Source organism: Mus pahari, chromosome 14 (genome assembly GCF_900095145.1).
Source record: "Mus pahari chromosome 14, PAHARI_EIJ_v1.1, whole genome shotgun sequence".
NCBI classification, from domain to species: Eukaryota; Metazoa; Chordata; class Mammalia; order Rodentia; family Muridae; genus Mus; species Mus pahari.
The window spans coordinates 63,235,609-63,262,492 of NC_034603.1; the positions used below are offsets into that span (position 1 = coordinate 63,235,609).

A 26,884-nucleotide genomic window follows, 5' to 3' on the forward strand; every position below is an offset into this window, starting at 1 on the left:
GGTGTGGTCTCTGCCTTCAGCTGCCAACTCACAGCAGATACCAAGCTGGGAGTTTAGAGGACAGCAACAGCTGTCAGAACCCAGTGTCCCGCAAAGCTTCAGACCTGCTGTCCCCTCCCATTTCCGGGCTCCATGCCCTTAACCTGCCCTTGGTTCCCCAGATGAATCAGCAAGTTCCAGCCCCTAGGGTTCCTTGCAGCACATCCCTAGGGGAAGTTGAGAGGCTCATGCATGACATTAGGAAATAAGCACAAGAGGGAAGGAGGCTCTAAAGCCATCCACAGCCTGAATGAGGGTTACCCAGGGCCCAGTCCTTGCCTGTTGAAGCCTCCAGTCAAGGAGACCACCAAAACTCAGCTGAAACCCAGCAGCTCCGCTAACAGGCAGTTTGAAAGCAAAAACAAAACAACAGCAAACAAAACAACAAAAAAACCCCACAAAACAAACAACAAAACAAAAAACGACCTTCAAAAAGAACGAAAACAGGTGTGTACCCTGCTTGAAACTACCTCTTTGATGAAAACCAAATATCTCCCAAAAATAACAAGGGAAGAGGGAGGCGAGATAGTGTAGCGGGTGAAGGTGCTTGCTGCCAAACCTTGACAACCTGAGTTCAATTCCTGGGACCCACACAGTAAGAGTGAGCCAGCACCCATCTATAAACTGTGCACCATGGCCTATGTGCTTACAAATAGACACACACACACACACACACACAACAACAACAACAACAACAACAACAACAAATACATAAGCGAAATAATAAAGATGTTAAGAAGGATACACAAAGGCATTAACTCCTCATTTTAAGGTTGTTGCGTGGGAACCTAGGTGAGCTACCCTGGTAAGCTAGGCATCATTGCCCCTTTGAATATTCAACTTCCATGGGTAGAGAGATGGCCCCACAGTTAAGATCACTGACTCCTGCAGAGTCTTCTAGAGGACCTGGGTTTGATTCCCAGCACCCAAGTGAGATGGTAGCTCACAACCATCTGCAGCTCTAGTTTGAGGGGATCTGATGTCCTCTTCTGGTCTCCATAGGCACCAGGCACATATGTGGTGTACATGCAGACAATACACCTGCCTTAGTTAGGGTTTTACTCCTGTGAACAGACACCATGCCCAAGGCATGTCTTAGAAAGAACAACATATAATTGGAGCTGGCTTACAGGTCAGAGGTTCAGTCCAGGATCATCAAGGTGGTAGCATGGCAAAGTCCAGGCAGGTATGGTACAGGCAGAGCTGAGAGTTCTACATCTTCATCTGAAGGCTGTTAGTGGAAGACTCACTTTTAGGCAGCTAGGGTGAGGGTCTTAAGACCACACCCACAGTGACACACCTACTCCAACAGGGCCACACCTCCTAATAGTGCTACTCCCTGGGCCAAGCGTATACAAACCATCACAACACCCATACTCAGCAAACAGTAAGTCTAAAATATTTTCCTTCCTTATAAGTTGCACTGTGGATAGACCACCTTCAAAGACTCCAGTACCTTGACTAAAGGTATAGCTCAGTTGACATAATGCTTGCCTGGTAGGTACAAAACCTTTGGTTCAAGCCCCAGCACTGAATAAACCAGGTGTAGTGGTCCATCCCTGTAATCCCAGCACTCTGAGGTAAGGACAGAAGGACTGAGAGTCCAACGTTATCCTTGACTATATTATAAATTTGAAGCTAGCCTGGGCTACAAGAGACCCTGTCTCAAAACAAACAACAAAGTACTTAAATAGTTAAAGCATGCATGACATCAGACTCCCAGAGGATCCTATGAAGACCCACAATTCCCTCAGCTTACAATGGGGAAACAGGCCTGGACTGGGTGAAATGTGTCTTAGACTGTGTTTCGGACTTGAAGCCTTCAGAACTTGCTACTGTCCTGGCGTGGCTCTGGAAGGCTCTAAAGCCATCCGCAGCCTGGATGAGGGTCACCCAGGGCCCAGTCCTTGCCTGTGAAGTCTCCAATCTAGGAGACAACCAACGCTCCGCTGAAACCTGGCCTTCGTCATTGTTCTATTGCTGTGAAGAGACACCATGACCATAATGACTCTTATAAAAGAAACCATTTAATTGGCGACTGGCTTACAGTTTCAGAGGCTCAGTCCAGTGTCATCGTGGTAAGAAGCACGGTGGCATACTTAAGCTGGAGCAGTAGCTGACACTACATCCTGATCTGCAAGCAGGCAGACTCTGGTCCTGGCATGGGCTTATGAAACCTCAAAGCCCACCCCCTAGTGACACACTTCCTCCAACAAGACCACACTGCCTAATCCTTCTAATCCTTTCAAACAGTCTCACTATGTGGTTGACTGAGCACTCAGACAGATGAGCATATGAGGGCCACCCCCATTCAAACCACCAAGGCCAGTATGAGGAAAGTGACCATGATCCTATGAGTCAGCAGAAATCTGAGTCCCAGCATGGTAAATGGCTGGGCTGTCACACCTGGGCTCAGGTCTGAGTTCACCTTAGGTCACTTGATACATTTTTTTCCCCTAGGGCTTTTCTTTTTTTTTTCTCCATGCCTGTAAATGAAGATAGTAACACAGTAGCAGCACGAGAGATGAACGGTGATGTGTGTTACTGCTGAGAACTGCCTGACACACAGCTACTATTACTCTGCCTGTCATTCCTGTTATCCTTAAAGGATCTCACACTTGTATGAAATATCCACAGGGACATTGAAGGGACAGTCTCCTCCCCTCCCAGGGGCAGGCAAGATGTCATCAGCCTACATCCTAGACCTCCCCTCTCCTGCCACTCATCCCCCTACCAGAAGCTCACAGCTGGCAGGTCTCTCTCTCTCTCTCTCTAGTCATACGAGTCTCCCTGCCATGACCTGGCTGGCTGGGCTGGACAGCTCTTCACATACCACAAGCCCATCATGTGGTCACTGGCCTCAGCCTCCAGCAGTGCCTGGAGCCCAGACATTTGAGGCAGGCTGCCAGGACTTCCTTGGTAAGAAGCCCTGCCACTCCCTGTGGCCCTCTATTCTGGGAGCTGTAATTTACACACGCTTCCCCACCCTATTTGCTATCTGTAGCCACAGTCACGGCTCCCAAGGGCCCTGCCCATCCCCAGCTAACTGGCCTTCCACAAACATTTTTCAAGCTGCCCTGCTATCTTAGACACTGGGGCTCTGGGAGGAAGCCTGCCACCCTGGGAGGATCCCAGGGAGAAGCTGGCCCAGTGTGGGCTGCACTGAGGAGTCCTTACCCACAAGAGACAGGCATAGCATCCTCAAAGCCTGACCCCAATGTCTGCTGGGCTGGGTGGGGTGCAGAGCAACTGAGAGCCTGTCATTATCTGCCCTCCACCCCAACACATATGCACACCCTACACTGTAGGAACTGGGTAATGCTGCCCATGTTCTAGAGTTCCAGCTTGTTCAGCCATGGGGTCAGAGAGAGAGAGACAGAGAGAGAGACAGAGAGAGAGACAGAGAGACAGAGAGAGACAGAGACAGTGAGACAGAGAGAGAGAATGAATTTGTGTGTGTGATGGGTGTATGTGCATGAGTGTATGTGTGAGAATGAATGTATGTGTGTGAGTATGTGTGTGACAGATGTGTGTGAGTCTGAATGTGTGTGTATAAATGAATGTGCAATGGATATGTGTGTGTGTGGGAGTATATATGTGAGTGAGTGTGTGTGAGATGTGTTTCAACAAGTATGTGTGTGGCATATATGTATGTGAGAGTGAGCATATGTGTGTGAGGGTGTATATGAGTATGTATATGAGTGTGTGTGTATGTGACAGGTATGTGTGAGAGTGAGTCTGAGTGTATGTGTGTATGAATGAGTGTGTGATTGGTATGTGAGTAAGTGTATGTGTGAATGAGTGTGTGTGACATGTATATGTGTGAGAGTGAGCATATTTGTGTATGAATGTATGATGTGTGTGTGTGAGTGTATGTGTGTGTGAGTATGTGACAGGTGTGAGTGTGTGACAGGTATGTATATGTGCAACAGGTGTGTGAATGAGTATGTGAGTGTGTAAACCGGTATGTGTGTGAGTGTTAGCATATGTATGTATGAGTGTGTGAATGAGTGAGTGTATGTGTGCACTGTGTGGGTGTGACCTTTTCTACCGCTTCTGTCACCTCAGGACCCTTCCCCAGCTCTCCCTCCCTCAGCACTCTTCCCTCACCTCACTTCCTCTTGCTCTCTGGGTCTCATGGAAGTCTTTCAGCCTGATGTCACAGCACATACACGCATCTATCCTGACCTGGGATGGGCTCCCCATGGGTACAGTGGCCTCATCTGTGCCCTGGTCTGTCTCTCTGGGCAACTGAGAGCACTCCCTGGATGGCTCCTCTTTTGTGTTTCCTTTGATTCTTAGCATTTGGCAGACAATAGGCCTTCAAGGAAAGGATTCTTGAAAGGATATGTATAAATGAATAAGCAAAAGATCCCTCTGGCCACCCTGGGACACGTGGGACTCTCAGGAGGCTCTCGGGGATGGAGACTTGCGGTGGCCCTTGGTTACTTTGAACCCTCCATTTTCTAGGACAGCCCAAGCGCCAATGTCCTTATGTCTTCCTGTTTGTTTCATGAGATGGGGTCTCATTTAGCTCAGGCTATCCTAACCTCAAATGTGCTTTGCCACAAAAAGTATAATGATCTACAATTCTCCTGCATCCTTCTGTCCTTTGTGTCTTACAGGCTTGCCACACTCTCTGTCTATCCTGACCTGCAAAACACAGTTACTCTGGCCACGGGCTTGCTCAAGGGAACCCCAGGGTTTCTGAGAAGTTGCTGTGAACAGACTGGCATCCTTAGACTGAGGGAGGCAGGTAGAACGAGGACTGTGAGTCACCAGCATTCATGTGTGTGACAGCTTGGATGCCCATCTGATGTGGCATTCATTGTGTTCTACTGCAGCCTCCCTGGAATGGGTTCCAGACCCCGCTCTCCTCCGGGGCTGGAAAACATGGTCCTACAGCAGCTTCCAGCCTCCTGGGAATGAAGTCAAGGAGCCAAGATGTAGGGCTCCAGCCTTTTAGGGAGACAGCAAGGCCTCTGCACGCCACCTGCCCCCCACTTCTGGTGGGAGATGGCCAGACCTAAGCCCAGTGAGGACAATAACTTTGATGGCAAAATAAATAAGGCGAGAACAGCCGTGTGACCCAGCCGTGTCTGTATCTCAGGACCCCTGTCCTTGCTGTGTGTGTGTATGTGTGTGTATGTGTCTTTCAAGACAGAGGTTTTTTTTTTTTTTTTTTCTTACTTCCCTCTCTCTCCTTATTTCTGTTCGGCAGAGTCATTTTATGTTGTCCCCAAGCCATTAGGTTGAGGGACTCCACAGCCTCCGCTTCTGAGACACTAGGACACCAGGCTGGAACTGTTTTCTGTTATCAATCATTCTACCATTTCAGATGTTTATCAATTAGTTTATGCTATCACCCTTCCGTGCGTGTTATATCGGTGTGTACGAGTGCAGACTCACCCGGGCTATGATGCACACGTAGGGGTCAGAGGACAACTCCCAGGGCCAGTTCTCTCCTTGTACTGTGGCTTCCGGGAATTGAACCTATGTAAGCAGACCTACTGTGAAACAAGTAGGCGGATGAGCCATCTCGATGGGCCCAAGTCTTGGTTTAAATGTTCCCTTTTAGGTCAGGTGTTCCTGGATCACCCCACTTTAAGTCATCACCCCTGCCCCATGTAAGTGCGTGTGTGTTTGAGACAGGTCTCACACACATATCCCAGGCTGGACTTAAACTCTGATCTTACTTCATACTACCTAGGCTCACGGGCGTGAACCACCGTTCCCCCGCCATTAAATCCACCCCATTAAGTTGAATCTCTGCTCCTCCATCTCCCCACTGCTTCTCACCGGGGACTTTTCCATGGTTCTTGTTGCTGACTGGCACACTGGGGTGACCTTGGAGCTGAGTGACCTTGGAGCTGACCTTGCTCCTGCATGCTGCCTATCTCCTTTTCCGTTCCTCTCCAAGCTCGGTCAACTCCATTTAGATGGAACTCTGATGTCGTTTTCTATTATCACATCACAAACGGAACCCCAAATCTCGCAGTTCACACCAGCAAGTATTCTCTAAGTATCTCTAAGGCGCCTGAGTCCCCCTCGGATTGTGGCCCTCTCAAAGCCAGCTTGGGTGGAGTGTGTCATTCATGAAGGACCAGCAAGCCTGGTCCTCTCTGATGAGGGCCTCTCAGGGCTGTAGCTGCTGGCTTGCCCTAGGCCCAGGGCCTGAAGTCGAAGCCTTGGAACTCAGCCTTGGGAGTCATGGCCCTTCACTTCATGCTGGAATGGACGCCAGAAGGTGGGCATGTCAGGGCCCCTGGGCGACTGTCACCTTTGTCAGCAGCATGCGTGAAGCACAGAGAAGGCTCCCAGGAAACAGGTCGGGGAGAGAGAATAAAAATTGGAGCTGTTACTGTAACTCACATCTGTGGTTCATGCATTTAGAAGGCTGAGGCAGGAGAATGAGGTCAAAGTCTGGCTTGCATAGAGAATTTGCTGTCAGCCAGGGACATATAAGACGAGAGAGAGGGAGAGAGAGAGAGAGAGAGAGAGAGAGAGAGAGAGAGAGAGAGAGAGAGAGAGAAAGTCATTTTAGCATCATTATATGGAGTTCAATCTTTAGTTCTCTTGGGGATTTAGCAGCCACCGTGACCATTAACTTATCCCCAAAGGACCTTAAAGCACCCAGTGTTCTCCCTGCCACCCCCTCCTGTGCTCTTACAGTCCACACGAACCCAAGCCAGCTGTGTGGCTGTGGGCACATTCCGAAACACACTGGCCTATTGTGTAGATGGAAATACACAGAGATGTAAACACGCACCACAGTACAGGGCACGCCCACCCGCAGACAGAACTATGCTGGGCAGTCGCATGTGCTCACACCCTGGGGACAACCCATGAGTCTCCCTGATATCACAGGGGGGCTATGACATGGAGTGACCAAGTGCGCATGGCCAGTGTTCCTAGAGTGTTGCTTAGCCTAACCAGAGAAGCCACCCTGGGGTGGCAGTGCCAAGCTGGGTCATGTGGCCTAGACATCAGGTTAACCATTTGGGCCAGAGATGGTCACATGCTTTGGGACCTCGCATGCAGAGGACAGCACAGAGGGGCTGTTTTCTGCTTCTACTATAGAGCCTGAGTTACCCAGCGGGAGTTTGGTTTGTTTGTTTGGAGACAGGGTTTCTCTGCATAGCCCTGGCTGTCATGGAACTCACTCTGTAGACCAGGCTGGCCTCAAACTCAGAAATCTGCCTGCCTCTGCCTCCCAAGTGCTGGGATTAAAGGTGTGCACCACCACTGCCCGGCTTGTTTTGTTTTTTCAAGCCTGAGTTACCTATCAGTTTTTAAGCGTTCTGCAGTGAAGAAAATTTACAAGAAAACTGATTTGCAGGTTGGGTGTGGTAGTACACACCAATCCTTGCACTTGGAAGGGAGAGGGAAGAGGGTGAGGTGTTCAAGGCAAGCCGCAGCTATATGAGAACCTGTCTTCAAATATATATGTATATTTTATATACACTAACAAAGCTATATACACACACATATATTGTCTTAGTTAGGGTTTTACTGCTGTGAACAGACACCATGACCAAGGCAAGTCTTGTTAAGGACAACATTTAATTGGGGCTGACTTACAGGTTCAGAGGTTCAGTCCATTAACATCAAGGTGGGAACATGGCAGCATCTAGACAGACAGGCATGGTGCAGGAGGAGCTGAGAGTTCTACATCTTCACCTGAAGTCTGCTAGTTGGATGATTGACTTCCAGGCAGCTAGGACGAGGGTCTTAAGCCCATGCCCACAGTGACACGCCTACTCCAACAAGGCCACTTCTTCTAATAGTGCCACTCCCTGGGACAAGCATATAAATATATATATATATATATATATATATATATATATATATATATATATATAATTTGTGTATCTTTAAAGATTTACTTTTATAATTTGTGTATCTTTAAAAAGATTTTTAAAGATTTACTTTTAAGTGTATGTGTGTTTTATCTACATGTATGTGCTGGGTGCCTGCAGTTACAGATGATTGTTAGCCACTGTGTGGGTGCTAGGAATTGAACCTGGATCCTCTGAAAGAACAGCCAGTACTTCTAACCACTAGACATCTCACCAGTCCTAAGAAGATGGTTTAAAGATTCCTTTGTGTGTGTGCCTGAGTGGGTTTTACGTGCCCCATGTGCACTTAGGTGCCCGAGAGGCCAGGAGAGAGCATCAACTCCCCTGAAATGGGAGTTTCAGGCAGCTGTGAGCCTTATAGTTGGATGCTGGGAACCAAATTTGGGTAATCAGCATGATTGATGCCACTTTGTATTTGTGACTTTTTGTTAGTTTGTTTGGTTGTTTGTTTCAAAACAAGGCTTCTTTGTGTAGCCCTCATTGTCTTGGCACTAGTTCTGTAGACCAGGCTGGCCCCTATCTCTGCCTCCCGAGTGCTGGGATTAAAGGTGTGCAACATCACCGGCAGCTTATTGCCCTGACAAAACACCATGACCAAGGCAACTTATAAAAGTAGGTATTTAATTGGGAACTTGCTTGCAGTTTCAGAGGGCGAGCCCATCCACGGCTAGATGCTGCCATGGTATCAAGTTGAGAGCTGATATCTTTATCCACAGTGAGGAGGAGAGGGAGGGAAAGAGAGAGACTGGGCTTGGTTTATGCTTTTGAAGCCTCAAAGCCCATCCCCAGTGACACCCCTCCTCATCCTTACCAAACAGTTCCACCCACTGGGCACCACGCATTCAAATATATGAGCCCGTGGGGGCCACTTTCTTTCAAACCACCACATGTTCTTAACCACTAAACAATGTCCTCAGCCCCTGCCTTGTCTTTCTTTCTTGGAGACATCTCATGTAGCCACGAAGTTCTTGAACTCCTGATCCTTCTGCCTCCAACTCTCAAGTATGGGGATTATAAGTGAGCACTCCTGGCTTTAGCACTAAGGTTCCAAAGGTACCTCCAACACCCCCAAGTCATTTCCAAGCCTTAGATTCGATGCTAATATGGTACCGTGGTCTCCTCGAAGACAACGGCTGGAACCTGTGTCTCAGGAACGAAGAATACATGAGAACAAAGAAGAAAGTCATTACACGGCTAGAATCTTTTGCTGACTGGAATATCCCTTTTCTTGCATAGCTGCTTCCAGACTATCAGCTGACTTCAGGAGCCCAACCCCAGCCAAGCCTTGTGCTCCCTCCTTGCCTGCATGACCTTAGACTCATCACTGCCTCTCAGACTCACACTCCCCATCGTGAGAACAGCGTGTTCCGTAGCAACAAGGCTGCTAGAATACCAAAGACTCTTATTCTGGATGAGCTCTTATTTTGGTGTGCACATCTGGAATCAGTCCGGAGGATCTGAAGGTTCAGAGCCACCGGTGCTGCTGGCTCCTGGTTACCATCAACATTAGCTCTACCCTGCCTGGGGAGAGGTGATTCCTGGAGGAGCACCTGGCTCAGGGGAAGGTATGAAAATGTCTCAGCCAGCCCTTCTTTTGTTGGTGCTACCCCAGTCAGCTGGCTGGGTGCAACCTGACTGAGGCCGGCAGAGTCCCCATCGTATCACTCACACTGTAGGAGTGGACTAGATGAGCCTTACAGGTCGTTCAGACCACAGTTATTTTTAATATTCAAACAAGAAAATTTTAGTTTTCTTTTTTTACTGATTAAACTTGTTATGTGACTATTTTGTTTGTGCATATAATTTATTTTATTTTGTTTTTGTTTGTTTGTTTGTTTGTTTTGAAACAGTGTGTCACGGTGTAGCCTTGGGTGGCTGGGAATTCCCTTTGTAAGACCAGGCTGGTCTTAAACTCACAGAGCTCCAACTATCTCTGCCTCCCAAATGCTGGGATTAAAGGCATGCGCTAGCACACCTGGCCCTGTTCCAACTGTCTAAAGTGTGTTTACACTCGTGCACAATGGGTTTGTGCCCACACGCCCGTGTGAGCTTGTGGAGGTCAGAGGACAACTGCTCTCTCCTTCTACTCTGGGTTCAGGGGATCGAACTCAGGTTGCCAGACTTCTCAGCGGGTATGTTTACCACTGAGCCATTCATCTTTCTGGACCAACATTTATTGATCAGCTCTTATAGATCAGGACTCAGTTGCACATGTCAGATACCATAAGAGTAAAACCAGGAAGGTCTCTGCATGCTGTGTGGTAGATAGTCTAAGGACAGTGAGGTTATCACTTACCAGGAGAAATACCCGGGGCTGGGGAGATACATATGAGGCCCTGCTCTGGGGAGTCAGCAGGTGAGCATCCTTACAGACATCTTACAGGAAGAGCGAAGTCCTGAACTCAATCAGGAATCCTGACCCCAGGCAGAGGCTGCAGCACATGCAAAGGCCCAGGAGTAAGAACCCTAAAATAACTGAAAGAGGGCAAGTGTGGTTGTAACTTCCACTTGTGTATGGAATTGCAAAGTATTGCAGGCACATGCACTATGCGAGGACAGTGGACACTGTCTCCCTAAAGGTGACACTTCTCAGTGAAGAGCTGGAGGGTGCGAAGGCACTCAAGGCAGGAGTGGAAAGAAACACATGTGTGTTAGTCAGGGTTCTCAAAGGAACATAATGGATAGAATGAACTAATTAATGTATTAAAAGGGGATTTATGGGACTGGAAAGATGGTCCAATGGTTAAGAGCACTGACTGCGCCCTGGCGTGGTGGCACACGCCTTTAATCCCAGCACTGGGGAGGCAGAGGCAGGCAGATTTCTGAGTTTGAGGCCAGCCTGGTCTACAGAGTGATTTCCAGGACAGCCAGGGCTACACAGAGAAACCCTGTCTTGAAAAAAGAAAAAAAAAAAAAAAAAAAAGCACTGGCTGCTCTTCCAGGAAACCTGGCTCACACACCCACATGGTGGCTCACAACCATCTATAAAGAGATCTGACACCCTCTTCTGGTGTGTCTGAGGACAGCTGCAGTATATAGAAAATAATTTTTTTTTTTTTTTTTAAGCCAGGTGGTGGCGGCACATACCTTTAATCCCAACACTCAGGAGGCAGAGGCAGGCAGATCTCTGAGTTCGAGGCCAGCCTGGTCTGTAGAGTAAGTTCCAGGACAGCCAGGGCTACAAAGTGAAATCCTGTCTCAGGGGGGTGGGAGTGGGAGGGGGCCGAGAACGAAAGAAAAAAGAAAAGATTTTTCTGAAAATTACCTTGTTTAGGTTCCCTGTGTATCTCTAGCCTTTGCCTGTGTAGGTCAGTCCAGGAGAGACAGGCTGGTTTCAGACTCCAGGATAAGGTTCCCAGGTGCATATTTTACATATCAAACAAGGCCTCCAGGTCCTCCCAGCATCCCTCAGTCCCTGGCATACCCTGCCCCCAACCCTAAACTTTCCAGCCCAAGTTCCCCCAGAGGCTCTTTTTAAAGATTTTATTTATTTTATGTATATGAGTACACTGTAACTGTCTTCAGATATATCAGAAGAGGGCATCAGATTCCATTACAGATGGTTGTGAACTCAGGACCTCTGGAAGAGCAGCCAGTGGCTCTTAACCACTGAGCCATCTCTCCAGCCTATATAATCAAGACATTTTGGTCTTCTTGTTCTCTCTCTTTCTTTCTCTTCTCTTCTTTTTCTACCAGTGTGCTCTCTTCTCTTCTCTTCTCTTCTCTTCTCTTCTCTTCTCTTCTCTTCTCTTTTCTCTTCTCTCCCCCCTTCCCTTCCTCTCCCTTCCCATGTTGATGACTTCCTGGCCTCATCCAAGAGCAGCTTCCTAATAAACCTGCATTTTTTTTTTTTTTTATTTTTTGGTTTTGGTTTTTCGAGACAGGGTTTCTCTGTATAGCCCTGGCTGTCCGGGAACTCACTTTGTAGACCAGGCTGGCTTCGAACTCAGAAATTTGCCTGCCTCTGCCTCCCAAGTGCTGGGATTAAAGGCATGCGCCACCACTGCCTGGCATAAACCTGTATTTAATATAACCTAATCTGGCCTGAATTGGCTCATTTCTTCAGTGGAGATATAACTTACCACATACCACTACATTAATATTAGAAAACCACGTGGGATTCTACAGTGGAGAGTGTATGAACGAGCAGTGTTCCCTTAGCATTGCTGCTCTGGAGAAAGACAAGGGACTGTCAGATGGAATGTACCCACCGCCCACGCCAGCTCGCTCACCTCATCTTACTGTCTACCTGTCAAGTGTGCAGGGGAGCAGTGGACCCATTTAGCAGCAGAACATCATTTCTACCTGAAGCCCAAAAGGGGAAAAGATCAACTATGGCAGCAGAGCCAGGGAGGAATGCCAATCCCTGGACATGCCTGCCTGCCTTCCCTGGACCTGCCTGCCTTGCCTGGACCTGCCTGCCTTCCCTGGGACCTGCCTGCCTTCCCTGGAGTGACTGGCTGAAACACAGATGACATAGCCATCTCCAGGGGGACAGCAGAGCCTAGCTAGGTATTCAATTCTGGTTCCCCCCTTTTTTTCAGTACCAGAGATAGACCACAGGTCCCCACACATGCTAGATAAGTACTTTCTTTGCCTTTGAGCTATCCTCAGTCCAGCCTTCTTCCCCGTTTTTTAAGACAGTCTCATACAGCCTAAGCTTAACTCTATCTAGCCAAGCTGACCTCAAACTCATTAAGTAGCTGACAATGACTTTGAACTTATTATTGTTATTATTATTACTATTAAAAATTATGAGCTGGGCTGGAGAGATGGCTCAGCGGTTAAGAGCACAGAGTGCTCTTCCAGAGGTCCTGAGTTCAATTCCCAGCAACCACATGGTGGCTCATAAACATCTGTAATAGAATCCGATGCCCTCTTCTGGTGTGTCTGAAGACAGCGACAGTGTGCTCATTTAAATAAAATAAATAAATCTTTTAAAAAATTATGAGTTTAGGATGGTGATGCATGCCTTATTTATTTATTTATTTATCTATTATTCTTTTGGGAGAGAGTTAAGACAGCACTTCTTTGGGTATGCCTGGCTGTCCTGAAATTCACTATGTAGACCAGGCTGGCCTTGATCCCTGCGTGCTGGAGTGAGACCCATGTGCCACCAACATCTGGCCTTGATGCAAGCCTTTAGTCTCAGTACCCAGGAGGAGCAGAGGCAAGCAGATCTCTCTGTGAGTTCAAGGCCAGCTTGGTCTATATAGTAAGACTTTGTCTCAAAAACTGAATGAATGAATGAAGGAATGAACGAAAATAAAGAAAAGAAGAAAGATACTTTTGTAAAATGACCAACTGCTGACCCTCTACTTCCCAAGGGCTGGGATTGGAGACCTGCACTACCACATCTAGTTTCCTAGACCTTTCAAATTTATTTTTAGTTTTTATTTTGAAACAGGATCTTGCTAAGTTACCCAGACCAGTCTTAAGGTCACTCTACAGCCCAGGCAGGCCTTGGCCTTGCCATCCTCCTGTGTCAGCTCACGGACTATGCTACTAAGCCTGCCTTTCCCTGACACTCGTGGAAGGCCTGTCTTCTTGCCCAGTCTCCTTCAGACTGTAAGCTAACCTAGGACAGGGCCTACACCCTAGTGATTGTCCCTCTCCCAGTGCCCTACCCAGTTGATATTTGTCTAATTTTATTTTTATGAGTATGGATGGTTTGCCTGTGTGTATGTCTGTGCACTGTGGCATGCATGGTGCCTGTGAAAACCAGAACTGGAGTTACATATGATTATGGAACCGTCGTGTGGGTGCAGGAAATCAAACCCAGGTCCTCTGAAAGGACAGGCAGTGCTCTTAAGGGCTAATCACTGAGCCATCCACCCTCTGAGTTTTTGTTGAGAGAGAGAGAGAGAGAGAGAGAGAGAGAGAGAGAGAGAGCACAATGTTTTAGCATAGCATGCTTTAGCATAGCATGGTTGTGATGCATGGGTAGCCAGAGAATACACACTGTTCCCAACTTATGAAGGATCTGGCTTTGAAGATCTAAGCCCCGACCTGTGCTTTGTTGGTGCCCAATTCCCTCCAAGGACCAGTAGGTGTGGGACAGTGTCTTAGTCAGGGTTTCTATTCCTGCACAAACATCATGACCAAGAAGCAAGTTGAGGAGGAAAGGGTTTATTCAGCTTACACTTCCATACTGCTGTTCATCACCAAGGAAGTCAGGACTAGAACTCAAGCAGGTCAGAAAGCAGGAGCTGATGCAGAGGCCATGGAGGGATGTTCTTTACTGGCTTGCCTCCACTGGCTTGCTCAGTCCACTCTCTTATAGAACCCAAGACTACCAGCCCAGAGATGGCACCACCCACAAGGGGCCCTCCCCCCTAGGTCACCAATTGAGAAAATGCCTTACAGCTGGATCTCCTGGAGGCATTTCCCCAACTGAAGCTCCTTTCTCTGTGCTAACTCCAGCTGTGTCAAGTTGACACAGAGCTAGCCAGTACAGGCAGCCTATTTGGATCCACAGAAGGGCAATTCAACATCAGATAGGGTTCATATAGTTTAACATGACGATTCAGGTTTTCTTCCCCACAGGGATTGGGATGGGGGCAGATTTATGCAGTGTTCCATGTGCCACCGGGCAGCAGACAGGCTTCTGCATGTTTGGGTGAGCCCAGGGACTCAGGCCAGAATATTTCAAAAATGCTCCTAGCCATGCCTTCCCGAAGGCTGCGGTGGACCTAGGTGACTAGGCAGGCCGGTGCCTGTGCAGAGAAGGGCACCCCGCCCAACCCTGCTCTGCTCCTAACCATGCCCTCTGGACCTGGCTGGGATCTGAGGGTACCAGGGGACTGTGTGGCCTCTAGGTAGTTAGAGGAGGGACACTTAAGACTCGATCTCTATTAAATAACAGCCAGTCTTTAAAACCTGCAAGATCCTGACAATCTGTCCTCGTCGGGAAGACAAGGTCCAAAGGGACCTGATGTCACGAAAGTTCAAAAGCAGGTGTCCTCATTCCCAGTCAAACTGTTCTCGAGGCTGGAACTCAAGGGATGTTCAACCTCATAAGGTAATACATAACTCTAGAGGCAGAGACAGGCTGATCTCTATGAGTTCGGGGCTAGCCTGGTCTACACAGTGAATTCTAGCACAGCCAGGGCTCTGTGGAGACCTTGTCTCAAAAGCAAAAACAAAACTAAAGCCAATTATGGTGGTGCACACACAGTTAACCCCGACTCTAGAGAGGCAGAATTAGAGAGATCTCTGAGTTTGACGCCAGCTTCGTCTACAGAGAGTTCCAAGACAGCTAGAGCTATACAGAGAAACCCAGTCTCAAAAACAAAACAAAACAAAACAAAAAAAAACAAAAAACCCCAAACAACAACAACAAAAAAACCCCAAACAAACAAACAAAACTAATAGGCCCAAGTGTGCTCAGAAAAGAAAGTATTTCATTCAAGAATATGTTCCTCCTGCCAGACTTGGTGCTGTAATCCCAGTGTGGGGTGTAGGCACATAGGGGAGGGAGGATCAGGGTTCTAAGTTAGCCTCAGCAACATAGTGAACTGGGGTCTGGCTTGGCCTACAAGAAATTCTGTTTCTAAACACAGACAGACAGACAGACACACAAACACACACACACACACACACACACACACACAGAGGGGGGAGGAGCTGGGTTCCAGATCAGCCAGGGCAATATCAAGACCCTGTCTCAGAAAAACAAAATCAAAATGAAATAAACGTGCCTCCCTATCGTCTTCCTATCTTCCAGGGCCAGCATCTTTTTCTTGACCATAAGAGGAAACTTCCTTTTGATTAAGCACAGCTGGCAGGATGGCTCAGAGGTTAGAGAAGCACGGGCTGCTCTTCCAGAGGTCCTGGGTTCGATTCCTAACACCCACATGAAGCTCACAACTGACTGTAACTTCAATTCCAGAGGATCCAACACCCTCACACAGACGTACACGCAGACAAAATATCAATGCACAGAAAGTAAAAATAAATAATTAAAATTTAAAAATGCAGTTGGGGGGGCAGGACTAGGGATGAAGCTCAGCTCAGTTGAAAGAGGAGTTATTTAATATGCACAAAGCCACGCCCCCAGCACTACATAACCAGATGTGGCAGGGCACTCCAGTAGGCAGACACATAAAGGTCATACTACAGATAGAAGTCATACTACATAGTAAGTTTGATACTAGCCTAAGTTACATGAACTCCCATCCAAGGAGGAAAAGAAAAGAACAGCTCCCAGTTGTGTATAATGAAAATAACTGGCTCCTATACTGCTAGCATTCAGGAGGCCGAGCCAATAGGACTGGAATTCTAGGCACCTTGCCTACATAGGGAAACATCACCCCCCCCCAAAAAAAATACATAGATGTGCAATAAAACCTTCAGATTTTCAATCTTGTCTTTTGTCACTTCCTAGCTCTGTGACATACCCTCTATCTCATTGTGTAAATTAGGAGCTGGTAGCACACAGGGACTCCCACAGGAAGAACAGACAATTTCAGAATGGGCCATCATTGTCCAGGCTGGGCTAGACAGGATGTTTTCAGTCCTGGTAACAACTTCTAGCACAGCGCTTTCCAACTGAAACGCCTAAATGGGACACTTGGTCACATCTCCCCCCTCTTTGTCCTCTCTGGCTTCACCAGGAGTCCAGATCTGCATCTGACCACCTAGGAGTGCCACATCGTGCCTTCAGGCAAGGTACTTTCTAAATGCCCCTGGGTTTCTGTCTCTGTGAAACTGGAAATACTAAAGCCATCCGCAGAGACAGTTGTCCAGACCACACGACCAAGACCCAGCTGGTTCCTGGAGAGGTTAGTGGTCTTCCTCCCTCAGGTGGGCCTTGTGAACTGAGCTATTCCTTCCTTCCATTGGAACCTCGAGCAAGTGACTCAGCCTCTTTGTAAGGACCAGTTGGAAAGTTCGACTCTGGCCACTTGTGTCAAGGGTCACCAGAGACTTGAGCAAGCTCTGTCACCTCCGATAACTCTTCACCCCACAAGCTCTCTGCCAAGTCAAGTGACCCAAGTCCTAAAGTGAACGCTGACCCTGGCTGAGCATGAGCCTCTGATGTCTGGACTGTGGCTCACTCTTCCCTTCCATTTCTGTCCCCTTCCCACAGCTTTTGTGGGTCCCTGCAGGCTGGTGCGCATACACACCATACACACATAGTTGAAAATAAAACAAACCTTTAAAAAACATTAAGAGTGTCTATGTTGCCGGGTGTGGTGGCACACACCTTTAATCCCAGCACTCGGGAGGCAGAGGCAGGTGGATTTCTGAGTTCAAGGCCAGCCGGGTCTACAAAGTGAGTTCCAGGACAGCCAGGGCTACACAGAGAAACCCTGTCTCGGGGAGGAAAAAAAAAAAAGGAGTGTGTCTATGTTTAGGCCTGAGACTACCTCTGAAGTAAGGCGGTTACCTAGCATGCCCTCCAACTTGGCTACATGTATTTCACAGACTTGGAGGCACGGGGAAGCATCCCCATGACAGAACTAGAAGATAGACCAGGGCAGGAAAAACTCAAGGTCATTAGTGGAGGCCAAAAGTCATCTACCAGCGCTCCCTGACTGTATCAGTGAATTTGGAAAGGAGGCCAAGAGAATCAGATTTTTTTTTCCAAGACAGGGATTAGCTTTGACTGTCCTGGAACTCACTCAGACTGACCTTAATTTTAGCGATCTGCTTACCTCTGCCTCCCAAGTGCTGAGATTAAAGGTGAGTGCCACCACCAGACCCAGCAAAAACAAACATCTAAGGCCATCATAGGTGTCAGTGTCCAGATTAAATCCTGGGGTCTGGGTCACAGTATTGAGTAAAACAGACATGGATTGGGGGGGGGGGTGGCTCACATCTTTAATCTCAGCACTTGAGAGGCAGAGGCAGGCTGATTTCTGAGTTCAAAGCCAGCCTCATCTACAGAGCGAGGTCTTAGACAGCCAAGAGCTCCACAGAGAAACCCTGCCCCTTTGGAAAACAGCAACAATGGCAAACATGGTCTCTGCCCTCGATTTACTTAAAAAAAGAGCAAAAGTGACAAGGGAGAGGCGCAGTATGAGGTCATAGGTAAGCAAACTGGGTTGCATCCCCAACATTACGGTTCCTCAACTGGATAGCCCAAGCAAGCTGGGTTAACTCTTCCCAATTCGATTTCCTCAGAGCCTCACTGGCATCATTTTGGAAGGAGAACAAGGATGGGAGCATAGATCCAGACATTCAAATCTTTTCAGCCACCTACCCACTCCCCTCAAGTACATCTAGGGCTGGTATAAGAAAGGGTGCCTTTAATCCCAGCGCTCAGAAGGTAGAGGCGGGAACTAGGGAGTTGACAGTGGTCATTCTGGACTATACAGCAAGGCCCATACTAGCCTGGGTGACAGGAAACTGTCTCAAAGGGTGGGGGGTGGGGAATCTGGGGGGGGGGCATTGGAGGGTCGAGGACAGATACAACACAGATGCTGAAGGCTGTGTGACCCTGTCTTTGAGAAGGGTGTGGAGATGAAACTGCTTCTGCAAGAGGAGGGATTGCAAGGTGTGGCACTCGGGCCTTTAATCCATCAAACCGGATATGGAAGCAGGAGATTTCGGAGCTCAGGGCCGGGCCTAGAATAGGTAGCAACAAATTATGAGACCCACCCTTCCACCCCTGACTCATGATAAAAGACCCAGGGCCTGAGCTCCGCTAGGTAGTTGCCCTCGGACTTCAGCGAGAAAAGAGGTGAAGGGGCGCGCCGGCGTGCTAGGGAGGGAGCAGGGGCAAAGGAAAAGTCGCCCTCAAAGGTTTGGGCGGGTGGTCCATCGGGTTGGCAACTTTTCTGCCTATCTGCCTTCTGCTGGTGGAAGAACGGAGCACTGGTATTCAAAGCTAGAGGGTGATAGGAGAGTTGAAGGTAGGTCCAGGCCAGGGTGCACCTCCTTCTCGCCCACAGATCCTGTTCTGTGTTCACTGAAGTGAGGTGTCCTTGTGTTCGAACTCTTGGACAAGTCTTTTCTCTTGGGTTCGTCGCACCGGTTCAGAAAGCGCAGGTTTCACCTCTTCTCTCTTAATCATAATCTAGTGTCCAGAGGGATGAGAGGGAAGGAAAAGCTCGCCAGAGAGGAAGAGCAGGGACTTGGGAGAAAGCGGCTTTTATTTGCACCACTGTGCTCAGTGTTGGTTCTCCAACTCCGAGTTTAGGCGGTGCTGGATTGGGAGAGTTCTTCCATCGGCAAGCCCGAGTACCCGGTAATTTGGGGACAGAGTTCCGAGGACTCGGCAGGATGCCGCGACTCCTCCTGGAAGGGCAGAGGGCGAGCTCGGCGCACGTGGAGGGAGGGCTGCTTGGCGGGCCGGTCACCCGGCTGTCCCGCGACACGGAGGGAAGCCGGGCGGTGGAAGGGCTGACTGCAGATTCCTGGCGCCGAGCCCGGCGGGAGGCGGGCAGTGTGACACTGACTCACGCACGTGCCCACGCGCACGCAGAGGGTGCCCCGCACCCACGCTCCTCGGACGGGACGCGCCACGCTCCACCCGTCCCGCCCGCCCAGTCTCACGGCCGCTCGCGCGGCCTCCGGGACAGCCCGGAGGCGTGGCTCGCGGGCAGCCCGCCCCTTTGATGTGCGCCGGCGCCGCGGTGATTGGCTGGGCGCTTGTGACGTGCGGGGACTGCGGTGGGCCCGGGTGCTGCGGCTGCCGCAGCGCCCGCCGCGGCTCCGGCTCTGGCTCCCCGGCATTTAAAGGGGACGCGGCGGCGGCCCCGGGGATGGGGGGCAGGTGGAAGGGACGGAGCAGAAGCACATCATCCACAGTCCCTCGGGGCTGGAGGGATTCGTGAGCCGGAGCTCAGAAATCCGGGGGTGGATAAGACCGCGTCCCCCTCAAATCCCGTAAGCACCCCTTGCTCCATCCTGTCCCCAAATCCCTTAACTAGCCCCCTTCCCACTACTTCCACTCCAAACTCAGCTGGGACAGACAGCGCGACCGCTGCTGCCCTGTATGAATCTTGGGCTCCGGGAGGACCGCGATCTAAATGTTGGGGTGGGGGCTGTGTGTAGTTTGAGGGTGTTCATGTGCTTGGTGGTTGGGTAGTCCCAGGGGCAGAGAACTGAACCCCCTCCTTTCTCAGGTTCGTGGTGCCCAATGTCCCTTCATCTCCGGGGACTGTCATAGCTCCCCGCCACCCACAAGTCCTTCCTTCTCCCCGAGCTGCGCACCCCCCGCCCGCATTAGAGCGAAGCGCCCGCCAGCTGGGGGTGTGCCAGAGTGCCTGCTTTCCAGTCACCTCTAAAAATATCTCTCCTGCTACCCCACCGGCAGCTGCCATCTCCCAGCCCCTACCCAGTAAGAATCACCTCGGCTTGTCCACCCCAGGCAGGGGACCCCAGAGGTGACACCTAGTCCCAGATTCCTCACTGGCACCAGGGCACAGACTAGCTAGGGTACGGAACATTACAGAGCCTCCGGAGCAATCGGGGAGTTCAGGTAATTTCTTCAAGAGGCAGTAGAGATCCCTGAGTTTTAATCCTATTTCTGATGCTGTGTGATGTAAGCTGGACCTCTCTGCACCCCCCCTTCCCCATTACGGGTTAATGAACAAGAAAGGAGTTCGTGAAGTTGGAGTGTTCAGGCAGGAATCTTAGCTTAATTGTCAGATCTAATTTCTAGTGATGGGCAAAGCAGAGGGGGTTTGACATTTTTTAAGTCCTCACCTCTCAGCCTGCATGTTTCTTGTGGAAAACTCCCCAAACTTTCCTATGGGCTCTACCCTCTCCCCCATTAGGAGAATTTCAAGCTTAAGACTTAAGTTAGTGCACACACACAGACACACACACACTCACTCTCAAACTCCTACCCTGCCTTCCCAAATACTTTTCCCTAAAAGTATTTGTATCAAAGGAGCAGGCAGTGATAGGGAATCAGGGCCACAAACATTGATCTTAGGTGAGACTAGAAAAGGACTTCCCTCAGCCCGCAAAAGTTTGCCTTCTGGCTGCTCTAGTGTGTGGGAGAAACTCAAAGGTCCTGTCCTGTTCTCCACAGGGACTCTGGTGGTCACACAGAATGTTTTGTTGCGTTGTTTTTCTAGACAGGGTTTCTCTGTGTAGTACCTACCAGCTGTCCTGGAACTCACTCTGTAGACCAGGCTGACCTCGAACTCAGTTTCACCTGCCTCTGCCTCTGCTGGGATTAAAGGCAATGCCCTGCACTGCCCAGGACTTATCCTTACCACCTGTCAGAAGTGAGTGACATGACGTTTGGGTATTTTTTTTTTTAATGGCAGTTGTTTTGAAACAAGAATTTTCATGTAGCTCAGGTTGGCCTCGAACTCAGATTCTCTGCCCCCATCTCCCGCATCACCAGCTGCCACTGGCCTGTGCTATGAAGCCAGAAACTAACTAGGGATGAATGGTGCAAGGACCAGGTGTCTGTGAGGCTGCCTCAGTTTTGGGGAAGAAACCCAGAATACCTGGCTTTCTGCTCTGCAGAGAAAAAGACAAGATTACCAGAGTGGTGGCACTGGACTTTAATCCCAGTGCTTAGGAGGCAAAGGCAGGGGCATCTAAGTTCAAAGCCAGCCTCGTCTACAGCGAGAGTTGCAAGCCGGTCAAGGTTAGGTAGTGAGACCCCGTCAGCTGTCAGCATCGGGACTGGAATAATTCTTTCAAAGGAAGACAGGCAAGTCGTTAAACCCCCTCCCGAGAGATGAAAATTAATCTTATTATTATGGAATCTCTGAACTCAGGAGGCTGTCCAGGTTGGGCGACCCTGTCTCAAAATTAAAAACAAAGATATTGGGTTAAGGGCATGTTGTATAGTGTCTGTAAAGCCCTGGGGTTGGTCCTGACTGTGGGACGAGGAGAGTGAAGCAGGAAGAGAAGAGAACGTTGGTCTGTGTGGTCGCTGGTGACCCATTTGTATCTTTGTATCTGTCCCTTGCTTCCCTTCCCTGCCTGACACTTAGTCCCTTTCTTTGAGGTTGCTTTTACAATGGGTGTGGCACCCTCTGACCTTTCACCTCTAACTCTTGTCTTGGGACAAAGGTTATATCTGCTGGGATTCCAATGGTGACAGTTTCCCCCATGTCCCTTGCATGTGGTTTCCTTGTCCACCATCCCTGCCCCCGCCCTCTCACTATCTCGACAATGCTGAGTCTCCCAGAGCACTGCTAGTTTTTGCTAGTTTTTGCTCTTTCCAATTACTAGCTATAGGTTCTTTGGGGGGTAGAGAACACTGAGAGCTACTTCCTGTCTCTACTGAAAAGCTTTGCTCTGAGAAAGCGAGGGTGGTCAGGGGTACAGCTCTATAAAGAGGGTTCCGGAGCCTGTGTCCTCTTGATCCTTCCTTAGTCTACTCTGGAGACAGTGGCTTCTGCTGCCTTGGGATGGTCAGGAAGTGTGTCACCTTGAGAGTCAAGAGTTTACGGTGCCACCCATTGGTACCACTAGAGGGCAGCAGCCGCCTAGATTTTTTTTTTTTTTTTTTTTTTTTTTTTTTTTTGCTAGCTTTGCTCTGGTAGCTTTCCAATTCCAAGCTGTATCTTTCCAATTCTAAGGGGCTGGCCTCTGATCTCATAGCCTAGGGGTGGACAGGTAGGGGGGTAGGGAGGCACCAAAAGCTGTAGATGGTATCTGTATAGATGCTCTAATGAAGGCCCTAACCAAAAGATCACCACCGTGGAAATTTCAGCTTGCCCTGTTGGTGAGATCCCCGAACAAATTAGTGCCAGAGGTGTCTCAAATCTCCTGCAGGCCTAGGGCTCTCAGCCTCTAGACAGTAGTGAAGTGTTTATGAACCAGCTGCTACCCTGCTACAGCAATGCTGCCTGTAGGAAGTGAGTTAATTGCTCTGTTCTCTGTCTTCTCGGGTGTGATCAGGAATAAAGGTGACTGGTAAACCGTGATGCACCCCACTACTCACGTGTGGGCAAAAGGTCACGCCAGACCAGCCTCTGAGATCTAGTTTTGAAAAACCTCAGCCACTTTGAGTGAGTGACCTTTGAGTGAGTCTTGTACTTTATCTGTCTACAGCTCCCAACAGCGTCCTCTGTACACCCTCCGGTAAGCCAGGGAGGGAACTAGCCAAGGATGCTATTAGCAAGGGGCATGGCCTCAGTGTACATGTGAGAGTTTACAAGTAGCTTGTGGGCTTGATGGAAGAGATAGTCTGATGGGATCAATGTTTGTTTTGGAGACAGGGTCTCTCATGTATCCTGGCTGTCCTAGAACGTGCTATGTAGACCAGGCTGGCCTCAAACTGGCAGAGATCCACCTGCCTCTGCCTCCCAAGTGCTGGGACTAAAGGCTTGCACCACCATACTCCAAATAAACAGGTATGGACTTTTTGTGGATTTCTCTCCCCCCCCCCATCCCAGGAGCTCTGGATGACAGCTGGAGACCAACAAAGTTTCTAAAGGTGGTGGTCAAGATAATATACTGACAATGAGCGGGTGCTTTCCAGCTGTTGGACTACGATGCCTGTCTAGGGTAAGTGGAGACCTTCAGAATGAGGCCTCAAGCCCCTACTTGTCCACCCTGGGTTAGGAGGAGCCCTCTCCAGCCCCCTTCAGGTTTGTCCTCTCCACTGGAGCGCAATGAATCCCTGAAAATGTCTCTTCTGTGGATCCTGGTGTCTCAGATAACAGGGATCCAAGCCAGAGATTCCACAGGCTAGTGGCTAGTAAAACTCCAGGGGTGACACCTGGAGGGATAAAGTGGAGAAGACAGTTCTCTGAGGGAGAGAGGTAGCCAAAGCTCCAATACCAACTCTGAAATGAAGTGTGCCAGGCCCAGAAGTAAGGAGTGGGTGAGGGTTTGGGATGATGTCACTTGGTTGGTAGAATTCTGTTAATGCCAGCACTAAGAAGGTGAACCAGGAGGCTCAGGAATTCAAGTTCATCCTTATCTACAAAGCAAGCTTGAGGTCAGCCTGAGCTACAGGGAACCCATTCGTTAAAAAGAAAGAAAGAAGTTGGGTGTGTGTGTGGTGGGAAACCAGGTTCTGTTTGGATATTTACCACATTGGGTAGGAAGTGCATTCAAGAAGGCAAGCGAGGGAGGGATATTCTAGGATAGGATCTCTTTTTTTTTTTTTTTTTTTTTTTTTTTAGTTTTTCGAGACAGGGTTTCTCTGTGTAGCCCTGGCTGTCCTGGAACTCACTCTGTAGACCAGGCTGACCTTGAACTCAGAAATCCACCTGCCTCTGCCTCCCAAGTGCTGGGATTAAAGGCGTGCGCCACCACGCCCAGCTTGGATGGGATCTCTCTGTCCCCCTCCTATAGCTGCTAGCAAAGGTGACAGGGATGTGCAGATGGGTGGCTTAACTGCTGTGTCCGCATGCTTGCTTTTCTTTGTGCCCCAATACTCCCTTTGCATCTCCATCTCTCATGCTGTTTCCCCTTTGCCAACTTCCCAAAAGATGACTCTGACCCGAAGTCTCATATGACTACCTAGAGCTCCCACTATGTTCCAGTAGCCTACTCTATCCTCCCTGCCTGACTTCATCCCAGACATCCGCCTCCCTGACACCTCCTCACATAGCTGCCCACCCCTGCCTCCCTCTGCCTTTTTAGCCACCGCTCTCTTTCCCCTCCCCTACCTGTCTCCCAGGTATGCCGTGGCCTGGTGAGGGGGGCTCCCACATCCTTAAGCCCCATTGCTTCTCCTGTTGCCTGCTTGCTTCGGACTCTGGCAGAAACCCCACCTGCTGGCCCGCGCTTCCCTGGGAATTGGCAAGTGATTAGCATGGGCAGCACATTAGCAGAGGGCCCAGCAGCTCCCAGAGAGCCAACCAGGGTTTTGTGTGGTTTGCATACCTTCCTGGTAATTTCAAGGGCTAAAACCTAGTCCTCTGGCCAGGTCCAGGGAGGCTCAGGAACTTGGCTTTCCAGGCCTGGCACTTATTGACATCCAGGCCCAGGAAAGACCTGAGACTCACTGCCCACCTGGCCTTGGTGATGTCAATGGCTTTTCCAGGAGCCTGGCTTCTCCATTCGTCCTTGATCACAGGAAAAGGAGACTGCTCCCCCTGGGTACATGAATCTGCTCTCTATTTTGCTCTGCCACCAGAAGCCTCCAGCCCAGTTGAGGAGTCTCAAGGAGTGATCCTTGACAAGCCATCCCCTCTCCTAAGGGATGCCATGAGAGCAGGAGAAACGGAAGCCAAGGAAGCTTTTGGCTTCAAGACTAGTATGGCCCCCTTGCGTCGACCCCAGCATGATTAACTGAGAGACAGGAAAGGGACGGCGGGGTGTGGGCAGCACATTGGTTCCACCTCCTGTTTAACCAGCCTTGGGTCCTCCTCAGGTCTTGGATGTGCCAGCGACCCTGGCTGTGGCTCGCTAATCAGCTTCTCCCCGGCCGGCTCCCGCCGCGCCGCCTCTCGCTTGCCTCCTCCTGCTCCTCTTCCCCCTGCTCCCAGGACGGCAGGATGGCTGCGCCGGGCGCGCCTCGCTTCCTCCTGACCTTCGACTTCGATGAGACCATCGTGGATGAGAACAGCGACGACTCGATCGTGCGTGCCGCGCCAGGCCAGCAACTTCCCGAGAGCCTGCGTGCCACCTATCGCGAGGGCTACTACAATGAGTACATGCAACGCGTCTTCAAGTACCTGGGTGAGCAGGGTGTACGTCCCCGGGACCTGCGCGCTGTCTACGAGACCATCCCCCTGTCGCCGGGCATGGGCGATTTGTTGCAGTTCATAGCCAAACAGGGCTCCTGCTTCGAGGTTATTCTCATTTCGGATGCCAACACCTTCGGTGTGGAGAGTGCCCTGCGTGCCGCTGGCCACCACAGTTTATTCCGCCGCATCCTCAGCAACCCGTCGGGGCCCGACGCGCGGGGACTGCTGACGCTGCGGCCCTTCCACACACACAGCTGCTCGCGCTGCCCGGCCAACATGTGTAAGCACAAGGTGCTCAGCGAATACCTGCGTGAGCGGGCCCGCGACGGCGTGCACTTCGAGCGCCTCTTCTACGTGGGTGATGGTGCAAATGACTTCTGCCCCATGGGGCTGCTGGCAGGCGGGGACGTGGCCTTCCCGCGCCGCGGCTACCCCATGCACCGCCTCATCCAGGAGGCACAGAAGGCTGAGCCCAGCTCCTTCCGCGCCCACGTGGTGCCCTGGGAAACAGCCGCCGATGTGCGCCAACATCTGCAACAGGTGCTGAAGATGTGTTGAAGACCATCGCCTGCCAGGGGTGCCCAGGACAACCGATGGAGGAGGGGACGGGACTGGGGATTGGTTGGGACCACCTAGTTTTACCGCCTTCCTCTTTCCTTTCGCTTTGCTACGCTCCTCCGGGCATATCTGGAATTAGGTCTGCTTGTGGGCTGGGAGCAGGGGTTCAGAGCCGTCCCTATCTATGCAGTTAACACAGCTCCGCTGCCTTCCCTCCAGGGAGGTGAGCACCCCTTGGAAGGCAGGCAGTGCCCCTCGAACTGAGAGGAACGGGTTCCTGGAAGTTGGGAGAAGGAACATCTCCCACTTACTTTAGCTGCTGCACCGGCTGCGTAACCTCCCCTGCCCAGTCTCTCAAACGGACTCAGGATCCCCCCAATCCGCATGCCAGCACCAGATTCCTCGCGGCGAACCTATGATGCTCTCAGAAGACAGCTCTAGGTCTTGATCTTGCTTCAGCCAACGCAACCCTACACTACTGCTGCGCTGGCTGTGCCTTGCTTCCTTCCCAAACCCTCCACCAGACACCCCACCCCACCCCCCAAGGAAGAAAAAGCCAGAAGGAACTACCGCCTCCTGCTGGTGGAACGAGGTAGAACTGACCACTGACCTCGGAGAGTGTGACAAATCCTCGCACTCCAGCAAGAGACCAGCGACTTCACCAAAGTCGTCCCCGCCTCCCCCTTTGCCCTTATGGAACAGAAAGCCATGTTTTTAAGCAGAGCCAGGGAAACCCAAGCCCCTCTCTGGAGTTTCAGACCAATAAAGGAGGTGAAGAGGGACAAAGGGACTCATTCTCTTGTGCCACAGTGGGAGGGGGGATGAGGGAGAGGTGCTCTCTGCTCTCAGGGAGTCCCATTT

At 50.2% G+C, this 26,884-nt stretch overlaps 2 protein-coding genes across 3 annotated transcripts; one reads left to right on the forward strand and one right to left on the reverse strand.

Moving 5' to 3' along the window:
• Positions 1-18,987: 18,987 nt before the first annotated feature.
• On the reverse strand, positions 18,988-19,580 carry LOC110331850. Its single transcript, XM_021212714.1, has one exon. The coding sequence runs from the start codon at positions 19,578-19,580 to the stop codon at positions 19,041-19,043; it is 540 nt and encodes a 179-aa protein (XP_021068373.1). The 3' UTR covers positions 18,988-19,040.
• On the forward strand, positions 19,528-26,805 carry Phospho1 (phosphoethanolamine/phosphocholine phosphatase). 2 transcript variants are annotated; one of them, XM_021212506.2, is made up of 3 exons: positions 19,528-19,733; positions 23,219-23,330; positions 25,265-26,805. In XM_021212506.2, the coding sequence occupies exons 2-3, from the start codon at positions 23,286-23,288 to the stop codon at positions 26,021-26,023; spliced, it is 804 nt and encodes a 267-aa protein (XP_021068165.1). In that variant the 5' UTR covers positions 19,528-19,733; positions 23,219-23,285; the 3' UTR covers positions 26,024-26,805. The 2 variants fall into 2 exon arrangements, with proteins under 2 accessions (XP_021068165.1, XP_029402351.1); XM_029546491.1 differs by lacking the exon at positions 19,528-19,733 and having other exon boundaries at positions 23,244-23,330; positions 25,150-26,805.
• Positions 26,806-26,884: the final 79 nt, after the last annotated feature.